A 22,959-nucleotide genomic window follows, 5' to 3' on the forward strand; every position below is an offset into this window, starting at 1 on the left:
ATAACAGTACATTGTATTACAAGTATGTCCTGATATATTAAATTACATAGGAATCCTGGGTAGTGACAATTGTTGGTTTTTATATTGAAATACACAAAAATTGAAATACACAAAAATTGTACTATTATCTATACCTTTGTAGATGAAAGGGATTTTCTATATAACGCATAAAGCAGGGCTTGACAAATTTGTTGTGAATCTAGGCGCCAGCTAAAAAAGTTAGGAGCCAGGATTTTTTTTTAAACTAACAGTTGGTTAGGAGTGATCTGATCATCATCAGCCCACTTACTAAACTCACAGCATTTGACCTGGAAGCACCCTGCTGTTTTTTTTTGTTTTGTTTTTTTAACTCTTTCAATGCTGATGTTCCATTGGAGCACAGCATTGACTGATATTTAGTCCCTACAAGCTTGTGGGGACAAATGTTAACCCCTGCAATGCCACAAATGTGTCATACACAATTGTGGCATATAAAGGGTTTAACGCTGCACTGTCGCTCTCATGGAGTGATCGGGCAGCAGGGGAGGGTTGGGGCTGGTCTCCACACTCATGTGGAGACCGAAGAACCCTCTCCCCCTGTCCCTGAAGCTGCCTCTGGACCTCTATAGACCAGCCATTGCAGGGTGGAGTCTCTTTGTTGACTGCTGTAGGCTTCCATGCCTACAGGAGTCAAGGGGCTTATGGAGGCTCGTTTTTGCTGTTGCTGGCCTGCCTGGGCTTCCAGGCAGACCACCAGCAGCAGAGCCCCGTACAAAACTGTAATTAACCCCTAAAATGCTGCAATCGCCGCATTGAAGGGGTTAACGCTGCACTGTCCCTGCCATGGAGCGATCAGGCAGCAGGGGGGTGTTGGGTCAGGTCCCCACACTTGTTTTCCTGCAACCGTGTTTTCAGCCTACAGGATCACTCCGTGGGAGTGATCTCAGGCTCGGGGGCGGGCTCGGAGTGGCTGTGCTGGTCTGCAATTTTTTGTGGATGTAACAGGCTGACAAACACCTAGGCGCCAGGACAAAATTCTCTGTCGCCATGGCGACCTGGGATTTGTCGAGCCCTGGCATAAAGAGATTGTCACCCAAGATAAAGAAAATAAGAAACTGTCTTTCTTTTAGTCTATGCAGACATCATGTTACTTCGCTAATATTGCACTTTATAAGCCTTTTCCACCTCTCTGGTCAACATTAAATCTAATTTTCCACCACAGAATGACAGCGGAGCATATCAGATTGTTAATCGAGACGGAAAGAGGAAAGCACGTTGTAACCGTGCGCTCGAAACACCACCTTTTCTAAAAATGTGAAACACATTTATTCATCCTTCCCCTTGTAACTGAAGATATTGAAATGCAATTATACATTATTTTTCTATTCTTGGAAATAAAATTCTGTAAAAATGGTTTTATTGTTGTATTTTTTGTTCAGTCATATAAAGTAAAGTCATATACAGCTAGATTACGGAATGTATTACACCGGCTGCTTTCTGCTGGAGATGGATTGTATGCTATAATGGGTAACTTGGGTAGAAGCATCGTTTCCGCTGCATAATCGGCTACGCAATTATTTGTTGATTTACATAGCGCCTTCATATTCAGCATCTCTGTACAATGGGATAAAAGATAGTAGACTATTGTGGGCTGTAGTGATTATTTAAAAAAGACATACCCAGCCTACCTTAAATGTAATTTATTTGCTCAAAATAGCCGTGTTTATATTTCTAAATCTTCTGTATTTGATAAACAGTTCAGTATGCCCATGGTGAACAAAATAGTAACAAAAGCAAACAAGATAGTAAACAATGTAGAGCAAACTAAATAAAACACAATTAGTTTTTTTAGACATGCCCATATTGTTATAAGAGTATTTCTTTATAATACAATAATATTATCAAAACATAACTATACTTATATAAAAAGTTTCTAACTCCAGCATATAATAACTCGCTCCATTTCCTAGTAATTCTGTGAAAACTGCCACCTGAAATCTTCTACGGCCAATGTGTGACTGGGATTAATTAGTTATTACTCCATACATTTATTAAGTAAGTTGTGTACTTTGAACCTTAATATCTGTTATTTTTTTATGACGGTAGTAAATGTACACACGGTTAAAATGTAGAAAGAGCTTGTAAGGGGTTGATAATGCGAATGGCCATCTCACCATATGTAGTAGAAAAGTATCAGCACATGCGTATATAAGACACCAGCCTGCACCACCTAAACAGTGTTACAATCTAGCCGTCATAAAATTACTCCAAGTAATGCATTTTAGATATGGGGTACCCTATACAAATGTTACTTGTGTGCTTTGATGGTCTCATTTTTCCGTTGCGTTTAAAATATCATTATTTTGGGCAACCAGCATGACTAAAGCCTTGTTCCAAAACCCTGTTTGTTGTTAAAACTGGTGTGAATGAAAGCATTGATAAAGAAAAGCAGTTGTGCTGCTACTTTTGAGGAATTTGACGGAATTGTAAGGTTGAGAGATGGAACCCTATGAATGTTTCCGAAACTGCAATGGAAACTTTGTAGTTAGGACCTGTTGTATAAACGCCATTTTGAGGTTTTTCATATATGTATATTATAGATTGATACATATAGTCTTGGTGTCTGATCCCTTAGTTGCACTTGTTTTTTTAGGTGTTTTGAGATCCAATGCACTTGGTATAAGAAAACCAGCTCCCTTAATTATTCTTTAGAGCCCCTGGTAGAAAGCACCCCCCATTCTTCTTGGTTTCCTGCTGAAGATTATTTATCTGCTAATTTTCATTAAAATGATCTAGAAATAACAGAATACAAGTGATGAAGCGAGTGAAGGTTTGTGATTGAAAAGACACGTATATCTAACATCATTCAATACCCAAACTGCCTCCCAGCCCCAAATAATCAATGGGTGCCAAGAGAATGTGCTGCCCGATACACACACAAGGTCTTTTAGTCCCTTTATTGTAATAGTAAGTGATATATACACACAGTATGTAAAACATTACCCAACTTGTTAAATGAAAATGCATAGTAAAAGATAATAATGCAAACTTAAAGTGAAACCATTAAAAAAAAATAAGCTTTTTGGCAAAGATTATTAAAAAGCAACATATACAACACCACATTTACCAGCATGTAAGCATTTAGCAAATGGTGTGCAAAACTGTATTCATTCAGTTAATAGTCAGAAAACATTTGTGCAACCCATACAAAAGCATATATAAAACATGTAAAGATATATATACTTAGCAGCTGTTTGGGCTTCATACCCTAAATATATATTTCCACAGATCTGTATACTAATGCATGCAATAGGTAACAGATGTTTATCAGATTACAGAACGCACATTATTTTGCATTCGCCTGAATTCTATATCTGTACTTACAATATATATATATATATTTTTAACATTGGTATAACCATCCCTTTATATGTAAAACAGGCTTCCTATGAATGGAAGGAAGCCCTGAACAGAAAAGACTCCTTGGCTACTTGGCCAAAATGCACAATACATTAAAGTGTATTTTTTTCCCCTTATTTCTTATTTTTAATAGATATATGTCACACTAAAAGAGCGACCTGTTACAAAAATCATTGACTGAATATAGAAAATGTAAGCACAAAATCTATAAATGGCTCGAGAGGATGTGTTATTAACACTGGTGGCTTTGTAGTGGCCTGGAATTTGCTAGCACTGTAAATATTATTACCTACTCTTATAAGAGTGTTACGTTAACCCTAAAACAGCCTCACATACTGTACAAAACACACTCACGACCAGTTCAACAGCAGCATACTCAAGAATGTAATGGACTTCATTTCATCCAGCCCGACCCAGTGGTATGCTGCACATAAAGGCATAGCAGATCTGAGGTTAGAGAGTGTTTCGTTATATATATATATATATATATATATATATATATATATATATATATATATATAATGTAATTATGTAGGGAATTTGGGTATAATGTGAGGAAGTTTTACTTTACAGAGAGCGTGGTATATTAGTGGAACAGCCTCTCATCAGATGTGGTAGAAGCGAATACAGTGAGGGAATTGAAACATGCATGGGACAGGCGTAAAAAAGCCTGTGAAATCCTGACTTTGGTAACAATTTTTGTGCCCCTTAAAAATAAAATCTACAATGATTATATGTTATGTGTGCCCCAGCAGTGAGGAGCTCAATGTTATTATTCATTGTCAGAGAAGATCTGGGTCCCCTCTACTAATGTTGTGTAAAAAGGAATACATGTTTCTGCTGGAGCAGTAAGAAGAGCTCCCCCGTGGCACTGCCGACGGGGCGCACACTGCCAGGTAATCTGACGGGAGGTGGGAGCGAGATTTTTGGCAAGTACTCCCCGCAATATCCAACCTCAGCTTCCAGAAGGCGGCAAAGCTATTTGAAAATGTTAATGTCTCTTTAAGGACTGTCTGATACACATGATGTTACCTAAAAATGGACATGAAGTCTATGCTGTGTATCAGTGGTTATGTAAAGGTGTTTTTTTTCATAGAGGAGAAATTCAGATTTCTCTTGTAGTGCTCAAAAATGTAATCAAGCCATTTTCCATGTATTTTGTTCCAGCAACAACTAAAGTGTACTTGAGTGGGGGGGTTTCAAGCCGAATAAAAAGCAATATGTTTTTCCCTTGCAATGTAAATAGTTGGAACCTTATCGGTCCAAGCAGATGGAGTCTTTAGTCGAAGGGAATACCTTTTATTGGGCCAAAATAAAAAATATCCAATTACATAAGCTTTTATATATGAAATTTATCTGATGAAGGGACTCCCTGAGGTCATGGAAGCACATCATTTTTTATTGGTTGAATAAAAGATATCCCCTTCTCTTAAAGACTGTCTTACATGCAAACACTAGTACATTCGCGTTACGCCCTTCTGTGCTTTTAGTTACTATGTGTACTGTTTGTGGATACTGAGTTAGCATTCTCCTTCTTGTATTCAGGTTGTATATTAGAGAAGAGTAAAGTCTCATAGCCTCTCAAGTTTTTAAAGTGGGTTCTAAAATGTAGGAATTTCACACTTTCACTATTCATATTAGTGCACATACCCTTAGGAAATGAAACAGGCATCAGATTGGTGCACGCCAAGCCTCTATCAGTAAAGAGTTAAACTCATAGTTTCCTGATAGCCTTAGATCAGTGCAGTAGTGTGTGTGATATTTGGCATTAAGACATTTGCTACACGCCACTTAAATCTTTTTTTGTTGTTGTTGCAACATAGAGTAGAAGCACCTTCTCTGGATTAGCTTCCATCCGTCCACTGGAAGAGCAAGCCCATAGCAAAGCAAAGTATTCAATACACTCAATGGATTTTATACCCCAATGCAGGAAAGTATGATCTTTAGCGCATGCGGCAACAAGTACTGTACTGCACAGTAGAGGCATGCACAGTGTAGACACAGGGTGTTCAGCAACAGATTTCTCTTCCCATACAACATGTCCTGTATGATGAAGATACAAGCTCTATATTTCATTCAAGACAGGACCTCATCCTCTCCAACATCTTGCAAGTCGCTCTCCCTCAGGCTTTCCTCGCTGCCTTGTATTCTGTGGATAAAGCAGAACATGAATTAGACTCACAAAGAAAAGGAGCACCATAGTTGAGAAAAAGAGCTGCTCCAACAAAACACAGTTTAGCCTATGGTAAACTGGTGGTAAAGTCATGGAAACGGACAAGTGATGAGGAGGGCTCTGCAAACTGACAACTCACTAAACAAACATGATCTAGCTTTGCAAGAGGCTGCTATTTTTGACCTCATAATTTCCTACAAGGAACATGAACTTACAAGAGCAACTTGTAGTGGCAGTAGTGGCCATTGAGTTTCCTGCAGATTTCACTAAAATGCATTCCTACTGGAGGTGTAAACTAATGAGGAGACCAAGCAGGCTTCCCTGGACATTTTCTAAAACCTTTTTCTGTATACCCAAAGATTCAAATTTGAATTTAGAAGGAATTCTTATGGCAATTTAATTTCAAATGTTGCAACAGGAACCAAATCTGTCACATCATTTTAATACATATGTTCTAAGGTAACATGATCAGAAAAATAGAACTAAAGACGCCAACAAGTGTGAAAGAATGACGCTACCAATAAGTATATATAATATAAATCCCCTCTCAACTTTAAGGTTGTTAGGCTAAGAGCTTTTGAATATGAATGGAATATTGGACCTTAAAGGAGGAAATCTTTCCTCTGAAATAGAGGAAAAGCTGTGTAGATGACAACCTGATTATTTCGGAGAAATATATCCATCAGGGAGAGCCAGGCAGCTTAGATTCTTCTAAGTCCACAAGTCATGATCTGTCTGTTCTCTAACTTGGGTCTCGCAGCCAGCAAATGTGTTGTCTGTGTTGAAGGTCACAATTCTTCAAGGGCAGAGAAGGCCTGGAGAAAAATTTTCTTGAAGCAGCCCCCACTTGAGAGAGCCTGACTCTGAGGGCATCGTGAACATACCTATCCAAGGAATGATGAGCCAAGTCACATGTTGACCTTAAAGTGGCCTCATAACGGCCATGGACCAAAGAGCAGCAGACTCAACATCAGACCCAAGAGTGAAACTAAATACAAACCATTAACAATCTAGAATTCTCCTTGTTTTCTTGTGATCTCCGTTGTTAAGAAGACCTTCCATTGCATATAATCTATGACCAAGCCTAGGAACATCATTCTCAGAGAGGGAGACATGTTCAATGGTCAATCTTCCTACACTTTTCAGAGTTTGCAAAACAAGTGGTCTTAAACAAGGTCAACTGAATCCAATGCAAGTCATCAACATAAGGGATCACCGTCAACACATTGTAGTGGTTGAAACTAAGAAGACGGAAAAATAAGCACTTTTCCCTTGCTCCTGGAGTAGAATGAGAACTTGTTTGTGAACAAAAATTAAAATGGCCTATTTAAGAATTTCATTTTCTTTGTGGCCAGAAAGAGAAGAGGAAAAGAAACAAACTCTAATAATAATAATAAGCCTCTTTTTATAATGGATCAGAGGTTTGACTTTTATATAGAAAAAAAGCGATGCAGGCTTTCTATTACAGGGAGTTTATTCCTTTTGGAGCTTCTGGGAGTGCTGTTCTTTTTTTCAACAGAAACCTTAAAAAAGGACATTGTTTTCTACCTAGAAGGCTCACATTTGCTTGGTAAACAGAATTTGTCACCAGTAGATGTCTTTAATAAAGCTTCTAGATCCTGATCAAGCAGCTGATCTCAGCTACCGTGAATGCATGAAAACATAGAATTTGATAACATAGCAATTTGGCCTATCTAGCCTCTGGGTTAAGTTGTTAGCATTTTTGCGGGTTTATTTATTATTATTACCCAAGTGGTATAATCTGCATAGAATTGTATGTAGGTCTATGAGATCTATACTGTACAAACACTGAAGTATGGACTGCCCTGTTTCAGAATCACATTCTGCTTTGTGCGTGCTGATTATCCCAGTGCACTTGTACTCTGAATAAACTACTAAATAAAAAGAAACTTATGGTATCTCCATTACTGTGCCACGAGACTGCTATGATAGTATCATCAAAAAGAAAAGGCTATTGGGTCCTTTTGAACGAGAGACATGTCTCTCAGGAAGTTTCCACTCATCTGATTAGAAAAACAGCACAAGCCTTGCGAACAGGGAAAGTCTTGGTCTTCAGACCATGCGTCTTATCTGGCTTCTGCTCTTACCGCAGAAGTCAGCTTCACAATCGTTCAATAGGAAATATTTATCTTTCTATTTGCCTTCCTCATCAGAAGACCCAGCTTCTAGAGAAAGGCATTGCTGATTTGACATAAGAGTGTGCTTTTAGTTTAGAATCTAACACCCTGTCAGACAGAGCCCAAGATTTATATATAAAAAAAAAAGAAGGTGCCAGGCAAACAATGCATGAAGATTCAGAAGATATAAACTAGGCTAAGTGAACAGCCTGGAAACATACGAAACCAATGGATAGCAAAATAAACATCCAGAAACACAGTAGAATCCAGAAAGACCCACCAATGCTAATGTGGGCTCCTAATGACTCTGCCTGGCATTTAAATACCACTGTAATGGATGCTATTGCGGCTGTTTTCTAGGAAAAAAACAAGAAATCTATCATCTCATGCTGTGAATTTGGTCATCATCTTTACTCAAAAATATTTTGGGAACATTCAGAAACAGTAACAGAAGCAGCAATGGAAAAACCACCACCCACTGGGCCGCAACAGTCATCCAATTACAAGTGAAGGAGAAATAATAATAATAATAATAATAATAATGAAAAAATCCTCAAATGTGGGAAATATTGATAACAGACTACTCTTAATGGCTCATCTAACTGAACTTTCACACTAGCATGCAGAAAGGTTAAAACATGCTCTAGCATGCTGAATATTAGTTTTTATATCAGCGAAATGTTGCAAATCTCAGTGTGTGCAAAGCAAGGTTAGCGCAGGAACAGAAGAAAAAAAAGCTTTGCATTCATTACCTTTTGCTGCTATAACTGCAGCTACTGCGCATGTTTCCTGATTTGTGTTTTCTAGAAATAAGGATGGAACATGGATAAATGTAACCTATACGGGAAACAAATGTGCGTCGTTTTCGCATCATGATTTTGATGCTTTTATATGCATGTACCTAATACAAAGAATAGTATCTAGACATGTCATGCCCTGAACATGAAATAAAGTTATTTGTGTTCACTTACCTAGAGTTTTTTTCTGTAAACAGAGTTGTAGTAACTTACAGGTGAAGTTTATGAACACAAGTTGGTAAGCCTGCATAGTTTTTTAACCTGCGAGATACTAATATTCCCATATTGTTTGCTTATAAAAGTGGATATGCCGTTATATTTTATCACATATATGGTACATATATAAACACTGAAAATTAAAAAGGGTTTTCCCGCTTACAATGAAGGGTAAACCCTGCTGTATGCATTACAGGCCCTCACTCTGAAACGTGTAAGGTAACTTACGTGAGTAAATTTCCCGGTGAGGACAAGGATCGCTCTTCTTTTCTGCTCCCATCAAACGGGTTGCCGAAAGAGCGCTTTCTAAGCATTGTCTTCACCAAAATCTAGCAAAAGTGAGAAAGATTCAAGTGTTAATATATCATTCTAGGAATTCATTACCATACCTGGTGGAACACATCTTGAATTTGGATGAACCCTTAGAGAGGCCTCATAATTGAGCCGTTGACCAAAGAGCAGCAGACTGTGGAAGGCATCAGACCCAGGAGTAAAATGACACACAAACCATAAACAATCTAGAAAAAAAAAGCCTTTTCTTGTGATCTTGGTAAGAAGACCTTCTGTTCCATAAAATCTACGAGCAAGCCCAGAAATACCATTCTCTGAGTGGGGTAAAGGGAAGACTTGTTTTCAGTGATTAATCTTCTTAAAGGGATTGTGTATATAATTTTATATATTTGTTTTTAATCTGTTCATTTAAAGAGGGGCACCACCAGTGTGGCCGTTTGAACTCAATATGGTCAATTAAGCCAAATCTCATAATAGAATATCTGAAAATATCAGAATATGTAACCAAAGTGTATTTAGAATATTGTATCATTGAATTGTAGTAATTGATTAAATTTACATTATGCTCAGTGATAGATATAAATACATAGTACCGAGTAGATACCGACTTGGTGGCATCAAGTAAGGCTGGAACCTCCCTAACTTAAATTAATTAATATTGGGATATGAAATCAGGTGAAAATGGGGGTGTTGGTAGCATTGAAAATATCAAAAGGAAGTGTATACAACAATCCCTCTACTTGGAGAGGTCAGTGGAGAGCAACTCTAGCCAGTGGCGATATGAAGGCTACTCGATTTTGTGAGTAACCAGTAAGTATATCTTAAAACGTGATATAGACTACCTAGAGTGGTTTGGCAAGTACAATTTATTTGGGACAAGTGGGGACTTCTTTACTAAAGGGTCATCCCATACTATATGCACTGAAGTTTCCCAATGGATAATACATCTCCAATAGACAGGTTCCTTGAACATGGAAAGATTCTGTTAAATGTCCAATAAGAGTTTGTCAGGAGTCTGAAGGAAGCTCTTTTAGGGTCACTGGTCAGCTTACCAAGCATTGCCATGTCGCTTGGCAAAGTAAAGTCTCACTAGCGGTATTCCTTACTGGTAGTCTTCCTAGGGATGAAATCTTGTGCTGGTAATGAGTTCAAGAAATTTCTGACCTTGACAAGTTTAAGCCAGGTCTGAAAGTGGGGCCAAAAGTCCCTATATATGTAGGTGGCATACCTAGACCACTGAAGACAATGCAAAACCTGAAAAATATAGCCTCCCCACTGCTGGATTGATCCAGTTGTAGCAGCTGTTTGTATGGGAGTCCCATTGATCAGTCCACAACACAAATGTATTGCTTTGTAATAGTTACAGATGTCTGACAATCTCATTTTGCTTATCATTTTTTGATATTTTAGGGGAAAAAAATGGTGTGCTTCCACATATTATACGATTTAAGTAACCCACCACTGTGGCCAAACTAGGGACGTGCTTGACCGAATTCTCCACTTCTTCCTCAGTAACTTCCACAAGAGTGCAATTCTCATCCTCTGTTGGCAAGGGCTCTAACCCATGTTTGGTCACCCAAGGGTGCAGCTGCAAAGAAATAAAACATGGCATCAGGATATTAACATCTGATTACAAATGTAGAACAATACTCTCCGTTTCCAATGAGCAGGCACACACAGAACAGAAGATGTAGACGTGGTTCCATAAAAGCCATCTCTGTACCTCATTTTACATGGTATTTCCAGCTAAAGCTGCTCAAAAACATTAGAAAAGTTTGTTCTTTTATATATATATATCATGGAGGAATTAGTATTTAACTCCCTAACTAGAAGTGATAATGTTCTAGATAATTGACAATGACGGTGCATTTCTACACAAGAAGTGCTTTTTGGCAAGTGTCCTAAAAGCTGTGAAACAGTAGGTAACAAAAGCTCCCAAAATCCTATGGACATCGAATTCTGCTCCAGCACTGCATCTGTTCTATACCTTATATTTCTTTACACCCCAATCCCTCTAGATTGTAAACTTGTTGCAGTGCCCTCTTTAACTAACACGGTACGGTTTGTCTTAATCTGTCAGTTCTAGTTTTGACACATCGTTTAAATGTATTTACTGTAAGAACTTGTTGTTCCCCCACACAATGTCATCAAACTATATTCCAGACACGTGTCTAGTAGCTGCAATCTCTGAAACTGTGAGTTATTATTGTTTTTGCAGAGAACTCTTTTTCCACTGCACTAGAAGCTGAACAACATTTACAGATTAGGAAATCAAAATTGCACATCTAAACATCCGTTTGTCTCTAGCTTGATAGATTGGGAAATCAGGCAGGTTCTGTTTAATATGTTCTAAACAAGTAAAAAATGTTGTACTAACAATAACAATAATTATGGAGGTCAGCGATGTAAAGTTTTATTTTCCTTAAATTGAAAGCATCGCATTCATCAGTACAACATTGAATTGTGAGATTAAGCTGTGAAATAGATGGCAGTAAACGCTACATTTCGTTAGTAGAATGATATCTGCTTTAACAGATCAGATAAATCCTCTATCCGACAACGAAGTGGTTTAAGCATTTTATATACTGGACAAATCTGTATATTAACTAGCAAGAGACAAAGAAAATAAGGTAATTAAATTTTGACCTATGTCTCACAAGATGGACAAAGATATGACACTGTCCACAGACAGTACAGAATAGTAATGTAATTTATTCAAAATAATAATAATAACTACTTAAGGAAAAACCCTAGTTGGTGAGGTCACCTACAATTTTTCAGAGGGTTAATCTAGATACAAGTGCCTAGGGATCAAATTATATAGAAAACACCTAAATAGCAAAGACTATACGGTACTATAATATTTGAATATACTATTTTCTTCATTTTAATTTACTGTAGTTTCAAATATAGATACATTTTCTATCAACAGAACACAACATATAATATACGGGAAAATTTTGAAGTGTTCAATAGGTTTTTAAACAGTCAATTTAATTATTGGGGTGATTTATAAATAAGGTGTAATCTGAAATGTTATCAGTAAAAAAAAGATATAATGAAAAAAAGTGCACCAACCTCCTAAACCTGTATAATTTCTGTGCTGTAACTGCAGAACCGCATAGCGATTTTATATATGTATATATATATATATATATATATATATATATATATATATACACACATACACGCACACACACATATACATACACGCACTCAAATGCAGTAGTACAGAGATTGTTGTACCTGAATCCCTCACCTTTATTTCAGGAACAGAAATTCTAGCTTCTGGACTCTTGTCCAACATCCGTAAAATCAGGTCCTTCAAATCTTCAGTGATGTCTGGCCTCAAAACACAATAATAATAAAAAAAACAGTTTAATATAAGTTATTGTGAAATGCCAAACTTAATTTTAATGTATTAAAGCAGATTTTTCGCTATCACAACTGCTACATTTTACAATGCAATAAACCTAATAAAATCATAAAATGAAAATAACATATAATCTTATATATACACACACAAACATTAGTAAGCATGTTAACTTTTTCATTGATGAATGTTCCCAATATAAAAAATAATGTTCTCACAGCTGCCCGCTCCCCACAGAGCGCGGAAAAAGTAATCCCTGTACACCGACACAACAGCAATTACTTTGGTTTTATTATAATAGGATCAGAAAACTAAGTTTAATTTCATTGATTCTGAAAAACGAAAAGCAAAGTGGGTACTTGTTTGGTTTATCACCTCCACAATCTCATTGCATGGGTTGCCTAGCAACAGCACGCGCTTTACTTAATAGCCATTAAACAGTGGAGGCGAAGCAAAACAAGTACCAGAATAATATATACATTTATACGGCTAGCAAAGCTTACTGTATTTGCCCTTCATAATGCATAGCGAGACCTGTGATGAAGTTTTTCAACTTACAGCAACTCACAGGTTAGTGAATATACCAGATCTGCTATGATTTCGGAAATGAAATTAGGGAACTTACTGGTCAGGGAATTCCAATGGCTGATTCTTTATTTTATTATGAAGCAATAAAATCCTCTCATCCATAAAAGGACACTGGAAGAAAATATACAACAATTCTAATCAACTAAGTCCACTTTCCAAGAAACCAGGAGAATAAATGAGACAGAAGAATTGTATGTGTGTGTGCTTGTAGGGGGGTCATTAGCAATCTAAACACCACAGTATTTTGTGCAAAACTGAAATAATTGTGATGGCATATACAAACCATTTACCCTAAAAACACCAGAAATGGTTAAGGACAGAAATACAGACACTGACAATACAGACTGCAGTGAAAGCCACACATCCTGGTTATCTCTGGTATTAGGTACAAGCCCTCACAACCTGCAATACCCACCTTCATGTTCCCCACAATCAACTGAAGCCCAAGCAAACCTGCATACTTTGCTACAAGGTATACAGAGTGGACCAAGAGATCTCCTTAATTATCTGTTATTGTTTTCTGTATTGTTATTATCATTTTCCTGTTTCTGTGCCTGAATTGTCTATTACCCTTTTTCTGTCTATCTATGCTTTATGGCCTAGGAATGCCCTTACTGGGAGTTGCAGCATTTTTCCACTGATTGTTTTTATTTGGTAAAATTTATGTGATGCCTGTCACTACTTAAGTGTGTTATATTTTACTTTCTATCTTTCTGCTCCACTAACCCCTTATCTCTTATATCTGCCCTCTTACTGCCCCCATCCACTTTAACACTATTTAACACTCTCTATTACAGCCCTCACAACCTGCAATACCCACCTTCATGTTCCCCACAATCAACTGGTTTTTCGCCTGCCCACCGGCCCCAGTGGTGTTCTAATATATAGACAGTTAAGTACCAGATCTATTGGACCATGCCAGTAGCGGGCACCAAACTGTGGATCCCTGTATTACCCACTACTCCCCATTAAAGCATTCCAGATCCTATCCCTCCCCATCTCTCTGCCGTCAAAGCTATCTCAGTACCTCTACACTAAACCTTTATATGTGAAACCTACCTATATTTGCTCTACTACTCCTGTCCCTATTCCTATCACTCTCAACCAGCAAACTCAATCAACATGCGCAACCTAACCAATCTTATTCCTATCATCTCCAACCATAAACTCCCTCCCGTCTTTAACTGTGCCCTATGGAATGCCCGCTCGGTATGCAACAAACTCGCTTGTATACATGACCTTTTCTATCCCATGCTTTTAACCTCCTAGCTCTTACTGGATCCCCTCCCATGACACTACTGCTTCTGCTGCACTCTCCTTCGGAGGACTACACTTCAGCCACACTCCTAGGCCTGATGGCAGAAAGGGTGGTGGTGTAGGCATCCTTCTCTCACCTCACTGCACCTTCCAGAATATACCAAGCCCTCCCTCCCTCTGCTCACACAATCCGTATTTTCTCTCCACTCTCTCTTCAAATTGCTGTCATATATCGCCCTCCAGGTCCTACCTTGCAGTTCTTTGACCACCTTTCTGTCTGACTCCCTTTCTTCCTCTCTCCTAATATCCCCTGTCTTATTCTGGGTGACTTTAACATTCCTTTAGATATATCTAACAACTCTGCTGGCTCCAAACTCCTCTCCCTGACATCCTCCTCTGGTCTCTCTCAATGGACTAATTCCCCTACGCACACCGAGGGACACTCACTTGATCTGGTTTTCTCCAGATCATGCTCCCTTTCAGATTTCTCCATCTACGCCTTCCCTCTGTGTGACCACCAATCCTTTCTATCCTTTTCTCCAGTGCTAACCCCTAACAAGACAAACTTACAGCGCTCACCTCATACTTGTAGGCCATTACCAGACAATACCATTACCCAACTGTCAGCCTCACTTGAACCTCTCTTACCTTCCATGTTAACCCTTTCCTGCCCCGACACAGCAGCCTCTTTTTATAACAACACACTTGCTTCATCCCTCGACACCATAGCTCCAATTACTACATGTTACCCCTGACAATTTAAACGCCAACCATGGCATACCAAAACCACACGGTTTCTTCAGAAGTGTTGCCGCACGGCTGAGCGTTACTTCAGAAAATCCAAATCCAGCAAAGACTTTACTCACTATAAATTCATGCTTCACACCTACAACTCTGCCCTCTCTCTCGCCAAACAGCTCTACTTCTCCACTCTCATATCCTCTTTCTTCCAACCCACGACGCCTTTTTTCTACTTTCAACTCCCTTCTCTGTCCCTCCACACCCACACTACAAACCTCTCTCACTGCCCAAGATCTTGCTAACCACTTCAAAGAGAAGATCGAGACTATTAGAAAAGACCTCTCTTCCTTACAACTCCCTCCTACACCACTCACCACCACTCCCTCCACTCCTACTATACTAACTGCCTTTTCCCCTACAACCGAAGAAGAGATAGCCACTCTGTCTGACTCCCTTTCACCCAACAACCTGTCCCCTCGACCCCATCCCTTTACACCTCGCAAAGTCTCTATGTCCATCCTTTGGTCCATCACTTACCCACCTATTTAATCTTTCTCTATCATCTGAAACTGTACCATCTGCCTTGAAGCATGCGCTAATCACACTAATTCTAAAGAATCCTTCCTCAGATCCCGTCTGTTTGACTAACTACTGCCCTATCTCTCTGCTTCCTTTTACCTCTAAGCTGCTTGAACGGATTGTGTACAATCGCCTCACTAACTTCCTCTCCTCTAATTCCCTCCTTGACCCTCTACAGTCTGGTTTCAAACCCCTTCACTCTACTGAAACAGCTCTAACAAAAGTCTCCAATGACTTGCTCTCTGCCAAAGCAAAAGGTCACTACTCTATTCTAATTCTACTGGATCTCTCTGCTGCTTTCGATACTGTTGATCACCACCTTCTTCTAGACTCACTTGCTTCTATAGGCATTCGAGATACCGCTCTCTCCTGGATCTCCTCATATCTAACCGTTCCTTCTCTGTCAACTTCTCTATCAAGACATCATCACCCCTTCCACTTTCGGTTGGTGTCCCCCAAGGTTCAGTCCTTGGCCCTCTGCTGTTCTCTCTTTATACTTCCTCTCTTGGCAAACTAATCAACTCATTTGGCCTCCAGTATCATCTATATACAGATGATACCCAAATCTACCTGTCTTCTCCTGATCTCTCTCCATCTCTCATGTCCCGTATTACCAATTGCTTGTCTGCTATTTCCTCATGGATGTCACAACACTACCCGAAACGTAATCTTTCTAAAACTGAACTCATTATCTTCCCTCCCTCCATCTCCACTCCACTAACTGAATTCTCTATCATCATTAACAACACGACTATCTCTCCTACTAACCAGGCCCGATGCCTTGGGGTCATCCTTGACTCAAACCTCTCCTTCATCCCTCACATTCAGTCCCTCGCCAGATCCTGCCGCTTGCACCTAAAAAACATCTCTTGTATCCGCCCATTCCTCACCCAAGAATCCACAAAAACTCTGGTTCATTCACTTATCATTTCCCGTCTTGACTACTGCAACACTCTTCTGGTTGGCACTCCACTGTCTCGACTCTCTCCTCTACAGTCTATCCTAAATGCCGCTGCTAGGCTCCTCTTCTGCTTCCCCCCTCTGTGAAACCCTCCACTGGCTCCCAATTACCTTTAGAATTAAATTTAAGATCCTGCTACTGACATATAAGTCCATCCATAATACTGCTGCTCCGTACATTTCTGAACTCATTAGCAAATACTCTCCTACTCGATCCCTACGTTCCTCCCATGGGCTAAGGCTCTTCTCCTCACTCATCACCTCTTCCTTTTCCCGTGTACAAGATTTCACTCGAGCTTCCCCATATCTCTGGAAAATACTCCCAAGGAACCTTCAGCATTCACCCTGCCTCCCAACATTCAAGAAACATCTAAAAACCCACTTCTTCAGAGAAGCATTCCACCTTAGCTGCTAGAACTTCCTTGTCATCGATACAAACACCACAATACCTCTCACCCTTTCTCTGTGCCTTATGTTTGTCACCCCATTTCCCTCTAGATTGTAAGCTTGCAAGCAGGGCTCTCTCCACCAAATGTATTGGTTTGTCTTAGTCTGTCAATTCTTGTCTTGTCATCTCTTGAATTTATGTATTGTATTAAGCGCTGCGTAAACTGTTGGCGCTATATAAATAAAGGATAATAATAATAATAATAATTAGTGGATTCCAAAAAAAAACACAACATCTGGCTTACAAGTTAGTTTGAAAAGAAAGCCAAGCCTGCAAGTGTTGCAATTTCTGGATATCCCAGCACAGGCACCTCCATTAAAAATAACATTTTAGGTTTCCTGGGCTGTACGCGGCTCTGAACTACATAAGCTGCGAATTTAAATATAATGTACATAACAAGCACCGGGCTACTGGGACATTAAGATCTGTGATGATCACATACACGGACTATATAAAATCCCCAAATAAAGGAAAAAAGCTATTTAAACTATACTTGGTTATTGTCACACTTTCTCTCATTGGTAGTATTAACAAGACCAAATTAAAAATAAAAAAATATATCACAATGAGTATCTCTGATGGAAAGGGCATTAAATATTACCTGGCCAAACACGAAACAGTACAAGGTGACTCCCATTGCCCAAACATCCAGAGCCTTGAAAAATAAAAAATAGTACGTTAGAGGAACAGAGTTCATGCAATACACAGTTTTTCCCTTTTAGAGAATCTGGTATCCATGATAACTTCCTACACACAAGAATTTATCCACATATACTAAACAAGGGGATGGACTACTGTATAAACATTGTGCTTTACTTTAGATAATACTTTCTTTTACTTTATTATTAACATGTAGTGAGCACCGATGGGATCTTGCTATGCATATTATTGTATATTATTGTTATAAAGTCTAAATAATAGTATTACTGCATTAGTAATAACGTAAGCTAACTTTACTTTACTAATGGAACCTTCCTGAAATGGAAGAATGGATCAGCTATTTAATAGTATAAATAAAAAAAAGAGCTAAATAAATAGCAAAAATCCTGCATGAAAATATATAATTTATATATTTGTATCATTTGCCTCTTTGTTTAGCAACTGTTTCCTAGAAAGCAGAGAGCAGGTACCCTTTCTTACCTTCCCGGAGAATATTTTGCGTGTCTCAGATAGTGTCTCGGGAGCCATGAAAGCTGGTGTACCCACAGTATTTGATAGAAACGCATCAGTCCCTTCAAACTGGTTACTGACTCCAAAGTCTGCGATCTTAATGTGGCCATCTTCACCAAGTAAGAGGTTTGATGGCTTGATATCGCGATGAATAATCTTCTGATAATGCACTGAAGGATTCAAAATATATGGTATTATAATAAAATTCATGGAAAGCGTAGATTTTACTATAATACCATTTTTTCAAAGTGTCTGGTATCGTACATATATTCATGTTACTAAACTAGGTACCAAATGAACTATCCTGGGATACCATAATAATGGTACACTAGCCTGATAGAAAGAATAATGTGCCATCGTCATGAAGCCCTGCTGGGTGTTTCACTCGGCTTGGGGTGACTCTGGAAGCTTGGGTCTTTATTCTTTTGCACACATGCCTGCTTCTTTATGCAGTGGGACTGGACCACTACAGCTCCTCGGTTATTTAAATGAATGGCAGCTTAAAAGAACACTCTAGTCATCATATGGACTTTAAAGTAGACAAGCCACCCAAAATAAGCGTGGATGACAGGGTCCACCGCAAGCAAGTATAACACACATATATATATATATATATATATATTTATATAGTTAAAGTGGCACAAAAAAAAAGATCATTGAAGAGGTAGTGTCCTGTAACTATGGAGCTGCAGCTTCTCTGCAAGGTAAGTGCTATTATTTTTCCCCAAAATGGTTAAACATTGCAACATATCACTGTAACAATTACAAACTAACTGTATTTAGTGGATTTACTCGAAAACACTCAGTACATGCGATAGTTTCATACTCACAGTACTCAATCCCTTTAATCAGATCATGGAAATAGAAACGGCCTTGATCTTCTGTTAATGGTTTGCTTGTTGGTACATCCATCACAGGACTGAAGAAAAGACAAAAAGTACAGGTAAGGATTACTTTTCCTTTGACATTTGAACGTGTGTAGGACATTACATACCCTACAGTATTTCACAAGTTTATGCCATTTGGTAAATTCTTGCAGAATAAAAGTTTAAAGAAAAGAGTACTGTGCAATCCTTACCTAATTGAATAAAACATATAATTACATATAGCTTTCTTAAACCAATATTAACATTTGAAATGTGTGCTGGTTCTTTTTTAGTGAGTGCTATTTATAAATTTATTTATGGAAATGTTCGCTACAGAATTTCTAAACAGGACGATAACTAAAAACATACCTAGTACTGAAATTCGGTGCAAGAATAAAATGATTTGATGTCACACTTTGACTGTAAGTGTAAATCAGTGTACTTAGATTTAAAGGTGCAGTTCCACTTGAGATTGCTAGTATGATTTAATTCATATGCTAGCCAAACATCCCCTTCCAACTTGTTTTTTTAGCTAGCGCCAAGGTATTACACAGGAATTATTTAGAAGCCTTTTCAGTTTTCATGGCAACAAATTACCGTATTTTTAATAAAAGCTATGATTGAGAATTTTTTTTTATTATTTCCTTTATTTTTCAACCTGCCCCCCCCCCCAGTTATGCACATCTGCCCCCTGGCTTGCCACTCTGCCCCAGAAATGCCTTATACCCCCTATATGCCACTGTGTCCCATGATATGCCTTTTAACCCTCTAAATGCCACTCTGCTTCCAGAATTGCCTTATACCCCTATATGCCACTCTGGCATTTAGGGGGTTAAAAGGCATATTATGGGGCAGAGTGGCATATAGGGAGGTATAAGGCATTTCAGGAGGCAAAGTTGTCTACACGAATCGAGTAGAGCTCTACACGCTGCCCGGACTATGCACCGGGGACTCAGAAGTACCGGTAAGTGGGGGGGGAGACAGGAGGATCCAGGTCCCCTGCATCTCTGCGGGGGATCTGGATCCTAGTTGAGGTCTGATTATAAGACGACCCCGATTATAAGACGTGGAGTATTTTTCAGAGCATTTGCTCTGGAAAAAACCTCGTTTTATAATCGAGCAAATACGGTATAAGCACCTGTTTTTGTGTCACATGACAATTAAGTATTCTCAGCATAAAACAAAATAAAAGCTACAATTTTACATAATTACATTTTTTTCTGGCACAATACATTCAATAGAACAAGGAGCAGGGGTAAAACAGCACACTCAAGATTCAAATCCTAAAGGAGGAACTGCTGCTATAATCTTGTCATGAAGCTAAACCAATACAGAAAACAAAATTTATCTTGATTTATATATTCCTTAATAGAGATCATTCATGCTTTTATATTATAACATTGCTAAGAACGACAGTGGCACAAAATATGCAGTCCAGAGGAAATATTCTGTATAATCTATACATATTGCTGAAAAATGGTTAAGAGGAACAAGTCTTAATTCCCCTGTGTATTGTTGCCATGGTTACAATGTTACCACTAAGTAAAGAGGGGCTTAGTGATGTGTGGGTGAGAACAGTGGTGTCACGGGGGGGGGGGGGGCGAGGACTTCACCGGTGACACCATCAGAGGTGATGACACCCGAAGCTGCCCCCTCTGGTGACCTGTTATGGGGGAGTTCCCCCCACACGCAGAGTTTGCTTTCCTCCTTCCAGGACACTGGATAACATATACTCTTGTGTGTTCACCGAGTACAAGTATCATCTGTGCACACAGCAACCTGACCAGAATGTCTCTTGCCTGTCAGCCTGTATTTTCAGTGTATGACACAGGTCTTTCGCCACTTTTGTCATTAAAACAGATTATGTATAACCCCGATAAGTGATTTATTTACCACATTCACTTATGATTTCACGTATTCTGTTGTGATGATATATGTTTCATACAATTGTCTCCCCTGTATCAGATCTGCACAAGGCAAAGATGTTTAACTGGACACACACATAGATTAAAAGAAGTGGAGTCATATTAACGGTGCAAGACCTCGGATCAAATACTTTATTCATATTTATACACAGACACCATCAAAATCTCAAGTGAAACCATTTTATCAACTTACCCTCTCTTCACCAGTTCAAACACTGCAAAAAAATGTAGATAAATATTTGGGTTAGTTCAGCAATTGTATCAACCATGTCAACATAGGAAATGGCAGATTTTGAAACATTCTGTACACAAACTGCAGAGCTGGGGAAATACATTCCAGGCTGAAAGGGCTACTAACAGGAGAGTTGACATTTGTCCTTGATGTCACTTGGTATTGGTCATTACAGATTCATTCTATGTCTCTAATAATATGATGTCATGTGTGGCTAGCCTCGGTATGCAATTGGGGCACATTTTGTAAAGATTACTAAACCTTTATAAACGTGTGTGATGAAAGGCGAAGATTAAAGCATTGAGATTGTATGCCTTGGTTTATTTGATCAGCTCTATAGCATTACAAGGGAGTAAAGACGAGCTTCCGTACCCATATATAGATGATCCTCGCTGGGGTCATCCAGCACCTAGCAACAGAACAGAAAGACTGATATGAGCTACATGAAAAAGGTAAACGCACATTTCCGGCTACCTGGTATAAAATTGCCGCTGAACGGCAGGGTGCTTCTATTACAATACAGTGTGCATTTACAAACATTATACAGGCGTACAAAATATTAAGACCCTTTCCAGTGACCTCCATGATCCCGGAAAAATACATTCTACACACGGATCTCTAATTTATCCCCAGTTCTGTTACTAGAAAGCAAGAATAAAAACAAGCTTTGGTAAATCAGTTACCAGGGGCTTATCTGCGGAAATCATAAAAGAAATGCCTCTGATTAGACACTGTGTATATTTTTCTTTTATTAAAAAGTGGTAAAATGAGATGAAACTGCAAAATACTCAGTGGAGGCGTACCATTAGACAATCCGTACAGTCTAAATACAGAGGCGGTAGAAAGAAGAAAGAAAAAGAACATGAAAAAAATTGGGGGTGATTGTTGCCTGGAGCATTATCTGACTCCTTCCGATAAATGAAACAGATTAGTGATCCAGGGAGAATAAAGTTAGCAGAGGAGTTGAAAGAATACAGATAATATTTCTAAAGAAAGTAAAATGAAGTTTATCTACGGGAATCTGTGAATGCACCCCATATTTAAGATTATAATTATGGATTGTGTAGAAGAGAATTTTCTCCTTTCCATTTTATTAGCCCGCTAAACATTTACATCCATGCTGTTCCAAACAAGGAGAATCTACCCACTCAGAGTAGTTCTGTACTATCCAGGCTTAACAAGGACATTCTGTGATGCAGTCCATCACTGGAGTGCTTGAATATTTGGGGATGATTAATTGCAATTACTTCATGGTTATGGTTTATTTCCAAATCCTGCAGTTTTCCATCTAAACAGCCAAGTAAGTAGCTGGTCTGTTTCAAGAGCTGTTCGTCTGAGAATTCCCATTAAATCTTATGAGCTCTGGCTTCCAAACATTTTTACATGGTAAATGTAACTGTCATTGGTAAAATTGGATGTTTACCCAAGTACAAATTAGCCTTGGCCAGGAGGACACACTGATACAACGTGCAAACTCGACCCCCACGGATACAACATTTTATTACTGGTATACCAAAACCTGCAGGCTTAACAATAAATTAAGAGTTACAACATTAATAAACAGAAAAAAATGAACATTTTATAGGTGCCTCTCTCAGCATTCACACAGTGTAGTACAGCAGCACGCAGCCAAAAAGTACACAAATACAGTGAAACAACCCAGTATCCACAGTACAGAAAATCACCAAATGATGGCACGCTTTATTTTTTCAAGTACCTGCAAAGTCGTATCTGATGGAAAAAAAATGCTACTACTCTCTAATATTAATATAATTGTATAAAAAACAATGGACCGTTGGTTTTATA

General features: G+C 38.7%; 2 protein-coding genes across 2 annotated transcripts in view; one reads left to right on the plus strand and one right to left on the minus strand.

Annotated features, from left to right (window-relative positions):
• LOC149289089 (P2X purinoceptor 4-like) overlaps positions 1–3,580 on the plus strand; it is an 18,110-nt gene extending 14,530 nt beyond the window's left edge. The window contains exon 12 of the mRNA XM_089491010.1: positions 3,533–3,580. Within this exon, the coding sequence (XP_089347136.1) occupies positions 3,533–3,580 (48 nt within the window). The remainder of the gene's footprint in view (positions 1–3,532) is intronic.
• A 1,895-nt stretch (positions 3,581–5,475) lies between these two features.
• The window catches only part of LOC149289090 (calcium/calmodulin-dependent protein kinase kinase 2-like), a 48,727-nt gene continuing 31,243 nt past the window's right edge, over positions 5,476–22,959 (minus strand). The window contains exons 9-19 of the mRNA XM_089491011.1: positions 21,526–21,562; positions 21,115–21,136; positions 18,961–19,049; positions 18,101–18,300; positions 17,562–17,615; positions 13,013–13,086; positions 12,274–12,361; positions 10,474–10,602; positions 8,952–9,052; positions 8,463–8,513; positions 5,476–5,548 (exon numbers count right to left, since the gene is read on the minus strand). Of these exons, the coding sequence (XP_089347137.1) occupies positions 5,476–5,548; positions 8,463–8,513; positions 8,952–9,052; positions 10,474–10,602; positions 12,274–12,361; positions 13,013–13,086; positions 17,562–17,615; positions 18,101–18,300; positions 18,961–19,049; positions 21,115–21,136; positions 21,526–21,562 (918 nt within the window). The remainder of the gene's footprint in view (positions 5,549–8,462; positions 8,514–8,951; positions 9,053–10,473; positions 10,603–12,273; positions 12,362–13,012; positions 13,087–17,561; positions 17,616–18,100; positions 18,301–18,960; positions 19,050–21,114; positions 21,137–21,525; positions 21,563–22,959) is intronic.

This window comes from Sceloporus occidentalis, unplaced genomic scaffold (genome assembly GCF_023333645.1).
Source record: "Sceloporus occidentalis isolate IW3139 unplaced genomic scaffold, rSceOcc1.0.p SCAF_48, whole genome shotgun sequence".
NCBI lineage: Eukaryota > Metazoa > Chordata > Lepidosauria > Squamata > Phrynosomatidae > Sceloporus > Sceloporus occidentalis.